General features: G+C 35.8%; 1 protein-coding gene across 7 annotated transcripts in view; it reads left to right on the plus strand.

The window, feature by feature from the left end:
* The window catches only part of KIF13A (kinesin family member 13A), a 77552-nt gene that overhangs the window by 43721 nt on the left and 16561 nt on the right, over positions 1–17270 (plus strand). For 5 of the 7 annotated variants that reach the window (XM_058174829.1, XM_058174830.1, XM_058174833.1 and 2 more), the window contains exons 21-33: positions 970–1134; positions 2868–3041; positions 5006–5157; positions 5248–5380; positions 5472–5618; positions 7678–7716; positions 9377–9476; positions 10270–10396; positions 12375–12430; positions 13153–13277; positions 14842–15018; positions 15480–15572; positions 15714–15866. In XM_058174829.1, the coding sequence (XP_058030812.1) occupies positions 970–1134; positions 2868–3041; positions 5006–5157; positions 5248–5380; positions 5472–5618; positions 7678–7716; positions 9377–9476; positions 10270–10396; positions 12375–12430; positions 13153–13277; positions 14842–15018; positions 15480–15572; positions 15714–15866 (1641 nt within the window). The remainder of the gene's footprint in view (positions 1–969; positions 1135–2867; positions 3042–5005; positions 5158–5247; positions 5381–5471; positions 5619–7677; positions 7717–9376; positions 9477–10269; positions 10397–12374; positions 12431–13152; positions 13278–14841; positions 15019–15479; positions 15573–15713; positions 15867–17270) is intronic. The other 2 variants (XM_058174832.1, XM_058174836.1) reach the window with 1 other exon arrangement.

A 17270-nucleotide genomic window follows, 5' to 3' on the forward strand; every position in this document is an offset into this window, starting at 1 on the left:
GTATCTTTGTTATATATGTACATTTCTGCCCTTTCAGCTTTTTTTTGGGGGGGGGGGCGCCTGAAGACTTGGCTCTTCCCCCAAGCTTTGAGCAAGGATGGGTTTTTTTTTCTGGGAGGCTTGTTTCGTCTGGTGTCTAGGGAAAAGGGTACGTCTGGTTTGTGTCTTTGTTTTATTGATTGTTGCGAGCCACCAGGAATCGTTACATGAGATAGGCAGCCATATACATCCTGTGAATGACTGCCTTGACTGACTGACTGAATTGCAAATAATGGCTCATGTTATGTATAGCACAGTTGGAATTGCCATCTGCTGTGTTCCTGTTTTTCTCTTTTGTTTATTTGGTGCTTCTACTGTTTGCAGTCTCTATTAGCAAAGGGTTGGAAAAGGCAAAGGATGTGGCTTAAAGGGAAAAAAATGCCAGACACAGTACATTGTTGGTCTGTGGAGTGAAAGCCTGAGGAAAAGAAAAACCATCCATTGATATCCACAAATAAACAGGACATCTGTGGGACATATGGAGAACAACTAAATTGCATATGCTGACAAATAGTTTCTCTACACAGAGTTCTAGTGTGCTTAACTTAAAGGTCATATCAATGAAATAATGGTATCTCTACAAAAGGATTTTCAAAATTATTATTTCTTTTAGAATATGTAAATTAATAATAGGTTTAAGTACGCTGAAATTAGGTGCACAGTTATATACTGTAAGGGTATATTGGACTTCCTCCCATCTTCCAAGATCATTTCCATACATATAAATCTTTGTAATATAAATTTGTTACAAATGTCGTTTAAGAAGACTAGTAGGTCAAACTTTAAAATATTATATATGTATTTTTTCTTTATATAGTTGCTAAAGATACAGTTGTATGATATATAAATTATGTATGTATCTCATCTGCATTATTGACGTTAGAGTTAGAGACTTCTTTAACATCTTAAGATACTGTTTTTGTAATACAGGTGGTAGGCCGTCTGCATGTTGAAGTGATGCGTGTCACTGGTGCTGTCCCAGAACGTGTTATGGAAGGAGACGATTCTTCTGAAAACTCTAGTGAAAGTGGAAGCTTAGAAATCATGGATAATAATGGAGAAATTATCCACAGACCAAAAAAATTCACATGCAGGGTAAGGGCCGCATCATCTATGTCCAGATGTTTTTTAGGGATAGATATATTTTTTTTAAATGATAATTACACAGCTTAGAATACTGCAATAGGAAATTGTTTCTGTTGTCAATATTTAGAGCTTCAGTTGACTGACAATATTAAAACATTTGTGATACATGAAGCCACTGGGAAAGGTTGTTGGGAAGTTCAGAGCTGTATATCATTTATATGCTGATGTTACCAGGTGTATATCTTCACCTAGGCTTAGCAGCTGATAGTGCCAAAGGTCTTCACGTAGTAGCTAGGTGTGTGGGACTAGGTAGGAAGAAACAAATTTAATTCCAGCAAGATCAAGTGGCCGTTGATCCTGGTCTGATTTCAAGATAGGCCAATCTTGAAAAAGCAACTTCAATTTAAAATATTGCTGATTACTTATAATGTATAGCAACACAGAAAAGATTCCAACCCTACAGGAAATAGGTGGAGCCAGGACCTTGGAAGCTAGCCTTGTGTGCTTTCTTTTCTCTTGGAATGCTTGCTTCCCAAAGACAGGGTGTCTCCTTCCGTAATTATGCTCTAGAAAGTACTGGTCTTCCATAGTTACATTTTCTAGGGTTAAATCTATATTCTAGCTATGATCAGCTAACTGCCAGCTATTTGAAAATTGTTACTAAGAGGTTTTCAGATTATATTCTGTGCTGATCAGTTGTATTTTGTGCTGAAGACCAGAGACAAAATGAAGCTTTGGGTGGGGGAGAGACTCATGTCCAAGATGCATCATTCCTTAGGCCCTCCCTTCCCCTGACCATAGCACTGAAATAGAAGAAAAGTTTTGTCTGCTTTGTAATCAAATGGGTGGAATAGAGACAAAATTCTTTTCTCTCAGCCACCATTTAGAAAGGGTTGAAAAATAAGTCAGTTTCTTTGGCCCTGAACTGAAAAAGGAAATCCATCTCAGAACTGGGCAGGGAAAAATTTCCCTCAGCTGCTTTGTCTGAGTGAATAGAGAAAATAAGGCTGGAAAGCTGCATTTGTGAGTGAACATGCATGTGTTAACAGGAAGAATATTCATGGCTGCCTTACCTTCTGCTGGTATGTAGCTCTAGTGACCTCCTCTTGGGTGAACTCAAGTTCAGCTCCTTGATTGGAAATAATTCCCAATCCTATTCTTACAAGAGGTTTGATTTTTTTTTCTCTTGGAGATGAATTCATATTTCAGCCAACACTTTCACGGTCAGTTTTAGAAAAAACTGCTATTCTCTGAGGAAAAAAACAACAACCCAAACCCCAATTTGAGAGGTGTAAGGAGTCTATTTGCTTTAGGGATTATTTTTAATTGATATGTAGTCAGTTGGCCCTTTCATATACATCCCCTGCCTTCTCTGTCTTACACTCTATCTCAGGCTCATGCAACAATTTGGATTCAAAAAGTGTTTTTGAGCAGAAACATAGCAGTTTTCTGTAGCTCCTTCAAAGCAGCTACAGATAGCAGCTTGGGAGGGCTGCTGAATGGTTCCAGAAAATAAATAAGTGTTTTAATAATTTTCAGAGAAGTGCCATGTCTGAATCTCAATGTGCCATAAGTATCTTTGGAAGTATCAGAAGAACCTTTGGAATCAAAACTGTAGCACTGTGCTAATTAAGTGATACAATTTTTCCCATCGGAGATATATTTCTGCATTTTTGTAACTAAATACTTGTTTAAAAACGTAAATATTTTGGTTTATTGAATTTATGTTTCAAATTGTTCAGGTAAAAATCAAAGAAGCAACGGGATTACCACTGAATCTTTCCAACTTTGTCTTTTGTCAATATACCTTCTGGGATCAGTGTGAACCAACCGTTGCAGCGCCAGTTGTAGATCCAGATGTGCCTTCACCTCTGGGCAAAGATGTCCAATTTACAGTGACTTTCTATCATTGTAGGGTAATTATTTGCTCTCTTTAGACCATCATGGTTATATTTTTGACTTGTGTATTGCATATACACTGTAGGGTAAAGGGATTTGAGTTAGTCCATTTTTGTAAATGCAAAAACCACAATATTTATTCATATGAAAAACATGAAGAATGCAAAATAATTAGTATCTATTTGCAAGCTCAGTTCATTTAATTGTCTACATCAAACTAAGAGTTGTTTCTCAAAAACACAGAATGAGCATTGCTTTAGTAACATATGTACTTTTGTTTTTAAGATGGAGGGTTCTCTTCATTAGTTTTAAGAGAAATCTATACACAAAGACATTATATCAGAGAGTAGCTCATTTTTCTGCCTATTTGAAGTTAGTAATACACTTTAGGGCTGCCTGCATTATAATTGATTCTATGTGTTTCCCTAGGCCGGCATTTAGAAATTTAATCAATTGTTGATTTTATTAAACCACCATAAACTATAAACTATAAGCTATTACATATATCAAAGAGAGACATTGTGTATCCTGCTTCTGGTATGAATTCCTACAGATAGTTCTTGACTTACAACAGCATTTTTGACTGGAATTTGCATCATTAATCAATGAGGTTGTAAAGCATGACCATGTTGCTTAGCAACAGCAATCTCTGCTGTCCTGGTTGACATCATTAACTGAATCCCATGGTTGTTAGGTGAGGCAAGGGAGGCACAGGTAAGGGAAGGTGCGCAGGGCTGAATGAGTGCAGCACAAGCACAGAGAGGTGAGGAAGGATGCCCAGGTGGGGAAGATTTATGCCAGAGATTTCTGACCTTCCCTGATGGCCTTCCAACTGATTTTCTGAGGAACCAACAGGGAAGATTGCAAGTGATGATTGTGGGGTGCTGTGAGTGGTTGTCAGTGGAAACAGGTTGCCAAGCACCCAGATTGCAATCTCATGACCACGAGGGTGCTGGAATAGCTGTGACTCTGAATGCCATCATAACTTTGAATGGTTGCTGAACTAACGGTCATAGGTCAAGGACTAACTGTAGGATCATTTAAACTTCAGAGAAAACCAATTGAAAAAGGAAGCTTTAAGAGAAGTAAGAAGCCGTTTTCTTTTGGAATCAGAGGATAAACATGAATCCAATTTATTGATTCGACTTATGTCTACTGTTCAAAAAAGCTTTTTTCAATTTTCAGTTAGTTTTAAACATATGCAATTATTATAAAATAATTAGTGAAGGGAGCTAATTTTGTATAGATGTTAAAGGCAGCCTGCTTATAAAACAGGAGGACATTCTCTTCCTGCCTCAGTATGAAACCAGCTGAGGGTCCTTGGACTACACACTCCCTCTCAACTCTAGGAAGAAGGCAGTGGCAAACCACTTCCAAATTTTTTGAAAAGATAAATGCAGGGACTAATTAGTACAGTATGGCCAGAGTCAACCCTGAGTCAAAGGCACAAATACATGCACAAACACTTTTAGCTAAAACCAACAGAACCAATGAAAAACATATAAATATTAAAAGCAGAAAGAAATTACACATTATTATGTAATTAATCTATATAATTTAAATAAATAAATTATAATTTTAATATAATTTAAAAGATAATGTAAATAATCTGGTAATTTATAAGTTAAAGTTTATGGGGGAGGAGTAATAGAGAGCTACCATTTCAAGTTCAGCTTTGTCATTCTGAGGTACAGGTTTGAATACAAAATATATTGTACCCACCCCTTATAAAAACTGGTTTTTTATTATTTCTGAAAGCATTCTATTCTATATAAATAGAAATCTATTGACTATATCCTGGAATCTGCATGGTACAGCACTTTGGTGCAGATGAATTGGTTCATGGAATTATCCATACAACTTTAGCTGTATTTTTCTCTACATTTGCAATCCAGTTTGAGTCTAAGAATTTGATTTATTTCTTCTTTACCATACAGAGTATACATTATGTTTTCTGTGGTAAATGTTTCCATCTTTTTAGGATTATGTGGTGAATGTAACAGAAGAATTTCTGGAGTTCATTGCAGATGGAGCTCTTGCTATTGAGGTCTGGGGTCACAGATGTGCTGGAAATGGGACCTCCATATGGGAGGTAGATTCTCTTCGTGCAAAATCTAGGACCTTGAGAGACAGGTATTACATTATCCTTGAAGCTTTATCAGGGATTAGTTATTTTGAGGCTCCTGAAAAGTATATTTATTGATTTCTTTTACACATTTTTAGGTGGAATGAAGTAACACGTCAAATAGAAATGTGGGTTTCAATTCAAGAACTAAATGAAGTTGGTGATTATGCAGCTGTGGAGCTTCACCAGGCAAAAGATGTAAACACAGGAGGAATTTTCCAACTTAGACAGGTATAGTGGATGGGATTTTCTCCTCTAAAAAATAACGTTAGTGTATGACTATATTTTTTTTGTATTACTTCCCCTTTTTTCCATTGTGCAGGGCCATTCTCGTAGAGTTCAGGTGGCAGTTAAGCCAGTGCAACACTCAGGAACATTGCCACTCATGGTTGAAGCTATTCTGTCGGTGTCCATTGGCTGTGTGACTGCCAGATCAACCAAATTGCAACGGGGATTAGACAGTTACCAGGTAGGCCTTTTAAATATTGAAATATTAAAGCATGGTGCAAATTTAGTCTTTCAGTGGTGGCATGTAACACAGCTGTCAACATGTGCATTTGACATGCTTTCCCAAAGTTTATACATCGTAACTCATAAACGGAACATTGCATTAATATTAGAAAGAGTACTGTGTACATCACTTCCTTCTGACTCACTTGTGACCTTCAGATCATTATAAGATTAGCAGTTCTTTATTGGGAGATATGGAATGATAAATAGACAAGCCCTGGGCAGTATGGAAGAAATATATGTGCCAGCCAAGCTAAAGTCATGGGATCTTAATAATTCTTAATAATTAAGAATTCTTAATTCTCTCTCTACCTTTCTCTTTTTCACGTATCTCAAAACTCAGTGATGGTGTTTGTGTGATTCCTGTTTCCCATTTAAATAACTTAGTGCTTTGTAGCTATTTTGAACTAAAACTCTCAGAATTTTTGATCATAGGACAGACTGGCTGGGGCTTTTGAAAGTTTACCTCCAAACACTTGCAAAAGAACCAGATTATCCTGATGCAAGCTATAACTTAGAAGTTCTTAAACAAATTACGTCAACACTATGAGTACATGTATCTCTGTTTACAGAATACCATAAGCACATATATTTGTTTCTTTTGCAGATGTGAATGGAAAATTTAAAACATTTTCATTTTTACTTTATAATGAACTGTAGCTGTCTATTATGTGCAAACTTTGAAATATGGTTGGTACTAAACTAGGTAAAACTATCATTTGGCATTGGTCTATTTCATAAAGAAACAACAACCCCAAAATGGAACCATTTTCTCTTCATCTTTTATGTTTAGAAAAAGATAGATAGTGGACAATCCTGAAGATCAGTATAGGTTGTTTATTTTTTGAACTTTATGTTAGCCACTGATAGTGGCTTACATGAATAAGAAAACACTTAGTGTAGTAGTGCCATTCTACATACAAAAATTTGTAATGTATTTCCAGGAAAAGAAAAATGGTTACTGTAACTAGCAGCCATTTATCTTCCATCATTTTTCCCTTAAGCTGTAGTGTTTTCAAGTGTAAGAGATGTAATAGGCTTTTAACCCTAATCAATGGGAATAATTGATTCTATGTTTGAGTTAGGAGACTCAGTTTTAGATAGCATGAATAAAAGTTTTAACTAATCCTACAAAGTAGTTATGAAGATAAAATGGATAAAGAAATATTTGTGCCTCTGAAAGCTCCTTAAAAGAAAAAAAAACTATACAGGAAACATATAAATCATTCTACCTTTCCAATAAGTAAATTTACAATTTTTAACCCATGTTTCTTTGATGGATTTCTCAGTGCAGGAATGCTACTTCCCTTAGATTGCATATACTATCTTATAATACACCAAATAAAAAGAAGAGTAAATCCTCAGGTAAATAGGCTAAATACAGTACGTAACAAATATCTACATTTTGCTTTTTAAAATGCCCATTTTTGAAAACTAGAATCTATAAATTGAGAACAGTTTTTGGGTAATCAAAGAACAGAAGTGCTCTTCTCCCTTCAAGCATGACTTCAAAATTGTTGAACTGGGGGTTTCCAGTTTATGTTTGATCGCAAGAAACTCTCCTTTGTAGACTTTATTTCCCTTGAGAAGGTTTTAACTGACAAATCACATCTCAGCAGCATAGAACAGGAGTTCCCAGTCTTTTGGGAATTCTTGACTCTCTTCCATACACAATAAAATTATGGGAGCTCAGGCTTCTTTAAAATGCGTGGACTTCAACTCCCAGAATTCCCCAGCCAGCATAGCTATCTGGCTGGGAAATTCTGAGAGTTGAAGTCCATACATATTAAAGTTGTCAAGATTGGGAACCCATGGCATAGAAACCTGAACTCCCATAACTTTATTGTGTATGTAAGAGAGACACTCAGTTGCTTCCTTGAGCAGTGTTAGTCGACTACTAAAGCTAATTTGGGGGGGGGGGGGGTCAAAATCTGTGTTGCATGTATCTTGCATTTGTTGAGGTGTATTACCAATAATGCATGTTCTATGTGTTTATAAAGCTTATTTTTTTCCATCAGAAAGGAGATGATGATGATGGTGATATGGATAGTTATCAGGTATTGCTGCTGTTGCTATTAAATCACACGGCATGGGGCACAGCTAATGCTAATTGTCATCAAAGCATTTCTAGAATATTAGCACAAACAGTACTAGCTTTTGAAGTACTCTCTGGCTTTAAAGACCTTTTCAATTATTTAGATTAAATTTGACCATAAACTATATTGTTACACTTGACATCTGTAACTATCAATATACCATACATTGTATTTGTTCATGGAAAATGCATTTAGCTAAACTTTGGATTAAAAGTTCTCTTAATGACTTGCAAAACAGTTGGAACAACAATAGAACAGCATATAAAATAAATGCAATAGATTGAAAGATAATAGGTGCTTCTTTTAATAAATAAAAACCATGAGAAGTTTTATACATAGATGGAGTTCAGGCAAGCAGCACTGGCTTCCTTAAGAAGGCTGGCTATATAACCTACCCACAACTCTTAACAGTATTTTCAGCAATCTCCAACACAATTCAGATTTAGTAAATTACTTAGTAGAATAATTCTTGCACAAAGTTGAAAGCTTTTTTAATGTATGAATATCTACATTTTAATCTTATACAAAATCCTATTAGATTTTCAAATACAGTAATCATCTAGAATTTATTTAAGTTTTATTCTGATTTAATGTGCCTATAAGAAGTTCTAGAATTAAATAATACATTTTAACGCAAAATTAATAAGAGGTTTTTAACTTTTAAGAAGCAGCAAAATTAACCCAGCTATTAGTTTCAACATATCCTAAAATAGTTTAATAGATTATATAGTTACTTATTATGGAAGCTTAGTTTGAACTTGTAAATCTTTATGCTGAGATTCAGATTTCACTCTATTGTGTACAAAGATGACCATATGGAACCAATTTAAGGGGTTTATAGGTCATGAGAACGGAACCCCATTCCCTTTCTCCAGTGCAAATATTGATAATTTTCTGCAGGCCTTTCTCTAGACAATCCTCTGTGATTAGATCCATTCCTGATTCTAAACTGGATTGAAGGGTCAGACTGTGGGAAGGTAAATTAAAGCAGGCAAAGGTTATATACTCCCCTTACTCCTGTTTGATTTGCATAGATCCAAGATTAAATATACAACCAAGCTGCTCTCACAAGTAGTTTGAGCCCAAATTAGCTACTAATGTGCTTCAAGCTGCTTATAGTGCTTCTTGATAATGTATGCTAAGGAACAGATGAAACATTCCAGTAATGTCAAAAAGCATGAATGACTGCATGGTTTTTGGTTTTGCATGGGGATGGTTTAGTTGCGTTGGTAAGATCAAAATATGAAAGAATTGATGCAGTTTTAAGGATTGTTATATTGATTTAATAAACACTTCCTTATGCTATTAAATTATTTGTTGACTGCTGCATTACTTCCCTGCTTCGGTTGAAATCATAGATTTACAAAAGTAAATTTGAAATAGAGAAATATTTCTATGAAAAATCTGGTGCATTTTCCAGCTTTTCTTTCTCTCTGCTGTTTGCAATTTGGGTGAGCTTGCCTTTTGGGGGCAATTTATTCTGACTGTGTTGTAACTGGAGTATTTATTCTTCCCTGTGTCAATAAGAAAAATGATTAAATAATCCTTTCCAATCAAACATGAAGCTGCAGAAAACTAAATACGTATATTTTCATTTCAAATACATCTTTTTTTCCATTAGGAGGAAGATTTGAACTGTGTGAGGGAGAAGTGGTCAGAAGCGCTAATAAAACGCAAAGAGTACTTAGATGAGCAAATTAAAAAAATCAACAATAAACAAGGTTTGTGAGGCTTGTGACTTAGCTTCCTTTATAACCCTTTATAATTGTTTGCAGATAGTGCATATTGTTATCATGGCCTCCTACAAATATTTATTTTAATATTTGAAAGTCATATAGTTCAAAAAGAACTTTTAATATTTCAACCATGATGCTGTTTAGTTCATTAGAAAGTGAAATAGGACAGCTACTTCAGTGATAGTATTTATCATCATCATCATCAGAGTTGGAAGGGATCTTGGGAGATCTTCTAGTCCAACCCCCTGCTCAAGCAGGAAACCCTATACCAGTTCAGACAAATGGATGTCCAGTCTCTTCTTAAAAGCCTTCAGTGATGGAGCAAGCCATTCCCCTGGTGGATTGTTCTCACTGTCAGGAAATTTCTCCTTAGTTCTAGATTGCTTCTCTCCTTGGTTAATTTTCATCCATTGTTTCTTGTTTTGCGTTCTGGTGCTTTGGAATATAACTTGACTCCCTCTTATTTGTGGCAGCTCCTCAAATATTGGAACACTGCTATCATGTCACCCCTAATCCTTCTTTTCACTATATTATTCTAGCGCAACCAACAATTCCTGCAACTGTTCTTCATATGTTTTAGCCTTCAGCCCCCTAATCATCTTTTTTGCTATTCTCTGCACCTTTTCATGAGTTCTGTTAGAGCTGAGTTTTGTCCATGGTTAATTTAAAAATAATCTGCCATGGCTTCCTCCATAATATTGAACATACTGTTATCTTAAAATTTTTGCCTCTAATATGCTGTCTCTTGCCTCCTCTATGTGTTTTCTTTGCATTACAGAGAAAACAGACGATGACATAGAAAGAGAAGCCAGGCTTGTAGAACAATGGGTGGGACTTACAGAGGAGAGAAATGCTGTGCTGGTCCCAGCACCAAACAGTGGTATTCCAGGTGCTCCTGCAAACTGGTAGGTGGAGAAAGTCACTGCATCCACATTGCACATTCAATATAAAATAAGTTCACATGAGTATCGAAATGCAGGGAAAGGAGGTTGCTGTGTTACAATGCATGCGGGATTATTTTTAATGTTAAATTTTATATCGCATCAAGCTGATGCTCTGAGAAAAGTTAGCAATATAAAGTAATGCAATCACAAACAGAAGCAACCCAATTAGGTAATATAACATCATATAATAAAGAATAATTCATTTGATCTTTTTTTCTCCCCTCTGTTTTCAAGTAGTACAGGTGCGGTGAAGTTTTTTTAGTGCTTATCTTTGGAATAGTTTTTTCAAGTCTGAAAAATAGAAATCTGGGGGAAATAAGATATGTATTTATTTAATTACTTACTTAATTTAATATATTTAATTAATTACTCCTTCACCAGTTTAGTACGGTAGTTAAAAATTTAGATTTATTATACTTTGTCATTCGGCTGGCTGTGTGGTATATAAGATGTTGGACTAGGATTTGGGAATTTCAGGCCTGAATGATTTTGGCTAATCACACACTCTCAGTCCAAGCTATTTTACAGACTTGTTATGTGATAAAATAGAAGGAGTCAGCATCTTTTGGGTGAGACCTTAATTTATTTTGAGACAAACAATAATAGGCTCATCCAGATGATTTGATTTCTGCCCTGTCTTTCATCCAGTAATTCAAGATGACAGCAGTTTCTGTGTATAACGTTGATGAATGCAGAAATGTACTCTTCATTACTTGTTAAAGGAAGTGTTACTGCATTTTCTAAATAGTTCTATAAAGATCAGCGGATCACAATTTTCAAAACGATTAGAATTTAAGGTTGTTGCGATGAATTTAGAGGAAGAAGTGGGGTAAAAAAGAATCAGAACTGGAATGGTCAGATTTGAGGTATTGATGGCTTATTCTAAGTCAGTGGTGAGGCTTCGGTATAATTCCTAACAGAATGTCACTGACATCTGATGAGCTGATCAAATCTCATTTGAAATTCTAGAGTTATTGTGAAATCTTACATCTGGTTGCACATTAGCCGGCACTAGTCACTAAAAACATTAACTCAGTACTGCATGCCCTGAATTGGTAGCCCCAATATTTCTAAGTGACTTTCAAAGTGCTGGCTTTAACCCACAACTTTGATGTAGCCTGGCATCAAGATAGCATCAGGATCTAAACTATTCAGTACATTTATTCCAATAGAAAGTTTTAGCGTGTACCTGCCTTCATGAAGTTAGAGATGCTTTACTGTTCTAAGATCAGGAGATAGTGTGTCTTTATTATAGGCCCAGTCCCTCCTATCCCCAACCTATGGAGTCAGCTCAGAAGAATACTGTGGTCAACAGTATCAAAATCAGCCAAGAGATCAAGAAGCACAAAGATCGATATACCACCACCGTTCAGGCTCTGCCACAGATCATCCACAAGCGTGACTAAAATTGTCTCAATACTACTATATATCCTGGCCTGTAACCTGTCTGAAACAGTTCTAGATAATCTGTTTCATCCAGGGTTTTCCACAGCTTATGTCAGTCTTACCAGGTAGATCAGACAGGAAACACAAGCAAATAAACAAAGGCTGCTTTATCGTAAAGCTATATGAGCAGAACTTTACATATCTGAAATTATATTTCTCCCACCATCACATTTACAGCCCGAGAACCTAGGAGGGTTCCTTCTGTGCCTCTTGTTCCAGCTCACTATGCAACAGCAGGCTACGATCTCCCTTATCTGTTGCTTCCCTAGGCAGCATCTCTTCGCCCATCTCCCAATATCATTCCCATATATTATTACATCTGCAGACTGACAACATTGTCCAAGTAGGGAAGATTGGAGATTGGACAATAGTTACCAAAAAAGCATTGGGTCCAAGAACGCCCCCTGGAGGCAGGTGTGAACCATTGCCGCTTTCACAACCCAGGAGACCTTTACCAATCTATCTATTGATTGATATATTTCTTTGTTATTAGGGTCCCACCTCCTGGAATGGAAACACATGTCCCTGTACTTTTTATTGATTTAAATGGTAAGTTCCATCTTGGTATTCATGATACCGAGCTGAATTCATGATACAGTTTAGTGCTGCATGAAAAATAGTAAGTTTTCAACTGGACTTTGGACCTGAAGTGACTTTTGGCAAGTACAGCATTTGTTGAATGTGTTGAGAATAGTCCAGTCTTGGGCAATGAAATCCCTTTAAAATATGGGAAGATATACTTAAGGATCTTAATAAAAATATAAGTCATCTAGATGTCTTTCTCTTGAGCCAGTGTGGTGAAATAAACTATGGTAAATTTCCATAAATAAAAAAATAGCTTATGGAACATAATAATTTAAAAAATCCAAAATCTATTCAAAAATTGCATGTAAGTTTTCAGTTTCTTCAGAATGGTGCAAGAAACTGTTTATTATTGAAGACATATATTCTGCTATATTTAGTTGGAGCTTGGAGATGAAACGTGGAAGGATATTGTAGACATTTGAATAAAGTTTTATCAGGTATTGTGATAAATTTAGATTGCACTTAAAATAACTTGAATACCCCCCTATCAGGAGTTGTCCTCATTTAAGAATCCAGCTGTTGACATTGATTGCTAATCAAACAGAAATCTATTTCTCAGCAGTGTAATTTGTATTTAAGATTTATTTTATGTTTTTTGTTTGTTGTTATAATTCTACCCAAGTGGTCCAGGGTAGAATTTAAAATTAGTTCTACCTTAGTTGTAACTTCATTTTCTTTGTTGGTAGCTGATGATCTTAGTGCCAACGAACAGCTAATAGGTCCACATGCATCAGGAGTGAATTCAATACTACCAAAGGAGCATGGAAGTCAGTTTTTTTATTTGCCGATCATAAAGCACAATAAGGATGAGGTAAATAGATTTATGGTTATTCTGGTTCTATTACTAGTGGTCAGTTATAGGAATAATATTATTTCACTCAAATCTCTTAATGCTCATTATTTCTTGCATTTTATTTGTTGAACTATTGTGCCAAATATTTGGTTTAACTTTGTGTTTTGCTTAGACTTATTCCTTAAGAATAAAATTTCGGAGCATCCACGTATTTAAAATCCCCATTTTATTTGCTCCTCCACAACGAGTGGGGTTAGTACTATCTATTTTATCTCTGATTAAATTAAAATCCCTAGCCACAATTACTTTCCCTACACTTTCATTCTCCAAAATTTTTGTTATTTTTTCAAGAAATTCTCTTTGTTTCTCATTCGGTAAATATAAATTAACAAGTGTCACTTTTTCCTCATTAAGATTTCCCACAATTATTACATATCTTCCATCCTCATCCAAAATTACCTGATGTTTTTCAAAATACACCCTATCTGATATCAATGTTGCAACTCCTCTAGCTTTTGAAGTTCCAAATGCTTTTTCATATATTTGCATACCTTTTATATACATTCTATTTGAATCTTCAGATTTCTGATGGGTTTCTTGTAAAAATAAAATATCTGGTAAATCTCTTTTAATCTTAAGTTCCAATCTTCTTCTTTTAATCTGATTCCTCTAGTTTTTTAACTCTTTATTATTGTATCCCTTTTATTGAAGAAAGGAATGAATGAATAAATAAATAAATATTAAATTATTAGTTATAATGCCTTCATTTTCAGTTATTGAACATCTGATTGATTGCTATGGAAAGTAAGATATAGACTACATTAATTTTCTGTTAGCTAGATATGTTCAGACTATAACTCTTCAAATTTACAGATATTATGGCCAATAGTCAGGAATTCTGGGAGTGGTAGTTCTAATAAGACAACACCAGATTTAGGAAAGCTGCATTAGTTAGAGCTTCACTGTAATCTAAATGGATTTGTATTACATTATATTAAATAAGAGATGCGATAGCATATTTTCTTAACATAAAAATACGTAAAAGATCATTTTCCTTATAGTGGAGAAGGATATCCTAAAACTAAGTTGCTCCTCCCACTTGGCCTAGTCTTTTCAATGAGGATATTGTAAACCGCCCTGAGTCCTTCGGGAGAAGGGCGGTATATAAATCAAAATAATAAATAAATAAACAAAAAAAAGAAAATATTTGTAGTTTAGGGTTGAACTGTGGGTCCTTGCTGCTCTCTTGAGCTTTGTTGTTTTCTTGCAGAGTTTTCATTACTAACGTAAGTTTTAGGAGGGAGTGGGATTAGCTCACATTTTATATACAAGTAGTTTGCCTTGTCAGTTGTTGGTGGGAGTGGTCTTAGAATGGCAGTTGTTAGAAGCATAATTATGAAAGTTAGCATCAGCCCCCTCTCAACTTTAAAATGTAACAGGGTATTGCTATAGTCTTGTTAGATGTATACTTCAATATCTAGGATAAATAATTTTCTTCAAGAAAAGGTATCTTTACACTTCAGATTCCACATAGATGTGAGTTGAGTTTTCTATTTCACCTTCAGCCAAACTATCCCTTTAGATTTCAGCCACTGCAGCCTGGGACTCTTCTGTACATGATTCAGTTCACCTAAACAGAGTAACACCTCAAAATGAGAGAATATATTTGATTCTCAAGATTACAGTCCAACTCAGCCATCCTGCTGCAATGGAATTAGTGTTACGTAAAAGGATTGCTGCTAATATTTATAATAAGCAGGTAAGTGATGTCTTATATACCCTATGCCCAGTGGTGGGTTGCTACTGGTTCACTCTGGATCGGGCAAACGGTAGCAGTAGGAGATGCTTCTGTGCATGCGTGCCCATACGTCCACGAGCAAATCGGTAGTGACAGGTTTTGAAACCCACCCCTGCCTATGCCATTTCCCATTATGCATTTTAACATTATAGTTAAATCTCATTTATCCTTGAAAAGTTCACGCTTAATTGTTTTATGTTCTATCACTTACTAGATACATTCTCATTTAGTTTTGCAATTTGAAAACATTTCATATAGACTTAAATGACAGATGTGTGTTGAACCATATAAAAAAACCCATACTCTTTCTAAAAGTTCATATATATGCTTTGCCTGAAGTAGATTTGAGAAGAAATATTCAATATATATTTGATATACTAGTTTAGAGAATTTGCTCACTTGTGGTTTAATTTTTCCCCTAGAGTTTTACACAAAGTCTCAAACGAAGAATATCTCTTAAAAATATATGGTATGCTTGTGGTGTGACCTATGAAATAGTATCCAACATACCAAAGGTAAGTACAATTCTGTTCCTATCAAGAAAATGGAATACCTAATTGGTTTTTTTCATATTAAGTCATTCTGACATTAACTTTGTTGCAGACTGAGCTACATAAGGTTGGAATCACACATTAAACCTAACATTTAATTTTTAGGCCACAGAAGAAATTGAGGACCGAGAGACTCTAGCTCTGATGGCAGCCAGAAATGAAAATGAGGGTACCTCTGATGGTGAAACATACATTGAAAAATATATACGTGGGGTATTACAAGTGGAGAATATTTTGAGTCTTGAACGTCTGAGACAGGTGAATAGGAAAAATGCTTTAGGCTTATTGCATTTGGTCGTTAAGTATGAGGCGTATTTGAATCTGAATCAGAAAAGTTCAAGGTAAAGAAGCACTCATATTTGAGACAGGCCTGGGCATGTTGTTAGTGCCTCCTTACTCAAGCTTGCATTTTCATAGGAGTGAATGGCTACCATGTTAATGAGGATAAGATACAGTTTCCTTGAAGGAAGTGTTGACAGGTGTGGCATGCCTACCCATGAGCCCTCCAAAGCATTGCTTCTGCGTCTGATCTGAAGCACCTCACATCCTGAATGTTTCCGTAATGTTGTCGTTACTTTGGTATTACAGGTAGTCCTCGACTTACGTCCACAATTGAGCCCAAAATTTCTGTTGCTAAGTGAGACATTTGTTAAGTGAGTTTTGCCCCATTTTATGATTTTTCTCACCAGGCTCAAGGTTGACACAGCCTTCCATCCTTCTGAGGTTGATAAAATGAGGACCCAGATTATTGGGGGTAATATGCGGACTCTATGAACCGCTTAGGGAGGGTTTTAAAGCAGTATTTAAGTCTTCAGTGCTATTGCTATTTGTTAAGTGAATCCTTGCAGTTGTTAAATTAGTAATGCGGTTGTTAAGTGAATCCAGCTTCCCCATTGACCTTGCTTGTCAGAAGGTTGCAAAAGTTGATGACATGACCCTGGGACACTGCAACCATCATAAATATGAACCAGTTGTCAAGCATCTGAATTTTGATCATGTGACCATGGGGATTCTGCAACAATCATAAATGGGAAAGATTCACTAAATGAACAGTTGTAAGTCGAGGACTACGTGTAGATGGCGGATCACCTTAAAAACTTATTTTTTGAAACATATTTTAAATTGATGACCAGTCATTCTACATCTTGAGGTAATAAAAATGGTTATCACTGGATATGCAACAAAAAAGAAGGCACATGCTATAAATAAATGACAGCAGATGACACCAAGCTGGCAGGAATAGCCAACACTCCAGAAGATAGGCTCAAGATACAGAAGGATCTTGACAGACTTGAACATTGGGCGCTAACTATCAAAATGAAATTCAACGGTGAAAAAAGTAAGGTTCTACATTTAGGCAAGAAAAATAATATGCAGAGGTACAGTATATGTGGTACCTTGCTCAATAGTAGTAACTGTGAGAGGGATCTTGGAGTCCTGGTGGACAACCATTTAGATATGAGCCAGCACTGTGCAGCAGCTGCCAAAAAAGCCAACACAGTTCTGAGCTGCATAAACAGAGGGATAGAATCAAGATTACGTTAAGTGTTAATACGACTTTATAAGGCCACACTTGGAATACTACATTCAGTTCTGGTCGCCACAATGTAAAAAAGATGTTGAGACACTAGAAAGAGTGCAGAGAAGAGCAACAAAGATGAT

Source organism: Ahaetulla prasina, chromosome 3 (assembly GCF_028640845.1).
Source record: "Ahaetulla prasina isolate Xishuangbanna chromosome 3, ASM2864084v1, whole genome shotgun sequence".
NCBI classification, from domain to species: Eukaryota; Metazoa; Chordata; class Lepidosauria; order Squamata; family Colubridae; genus Ahaetulla; species Ahaetulla prasina.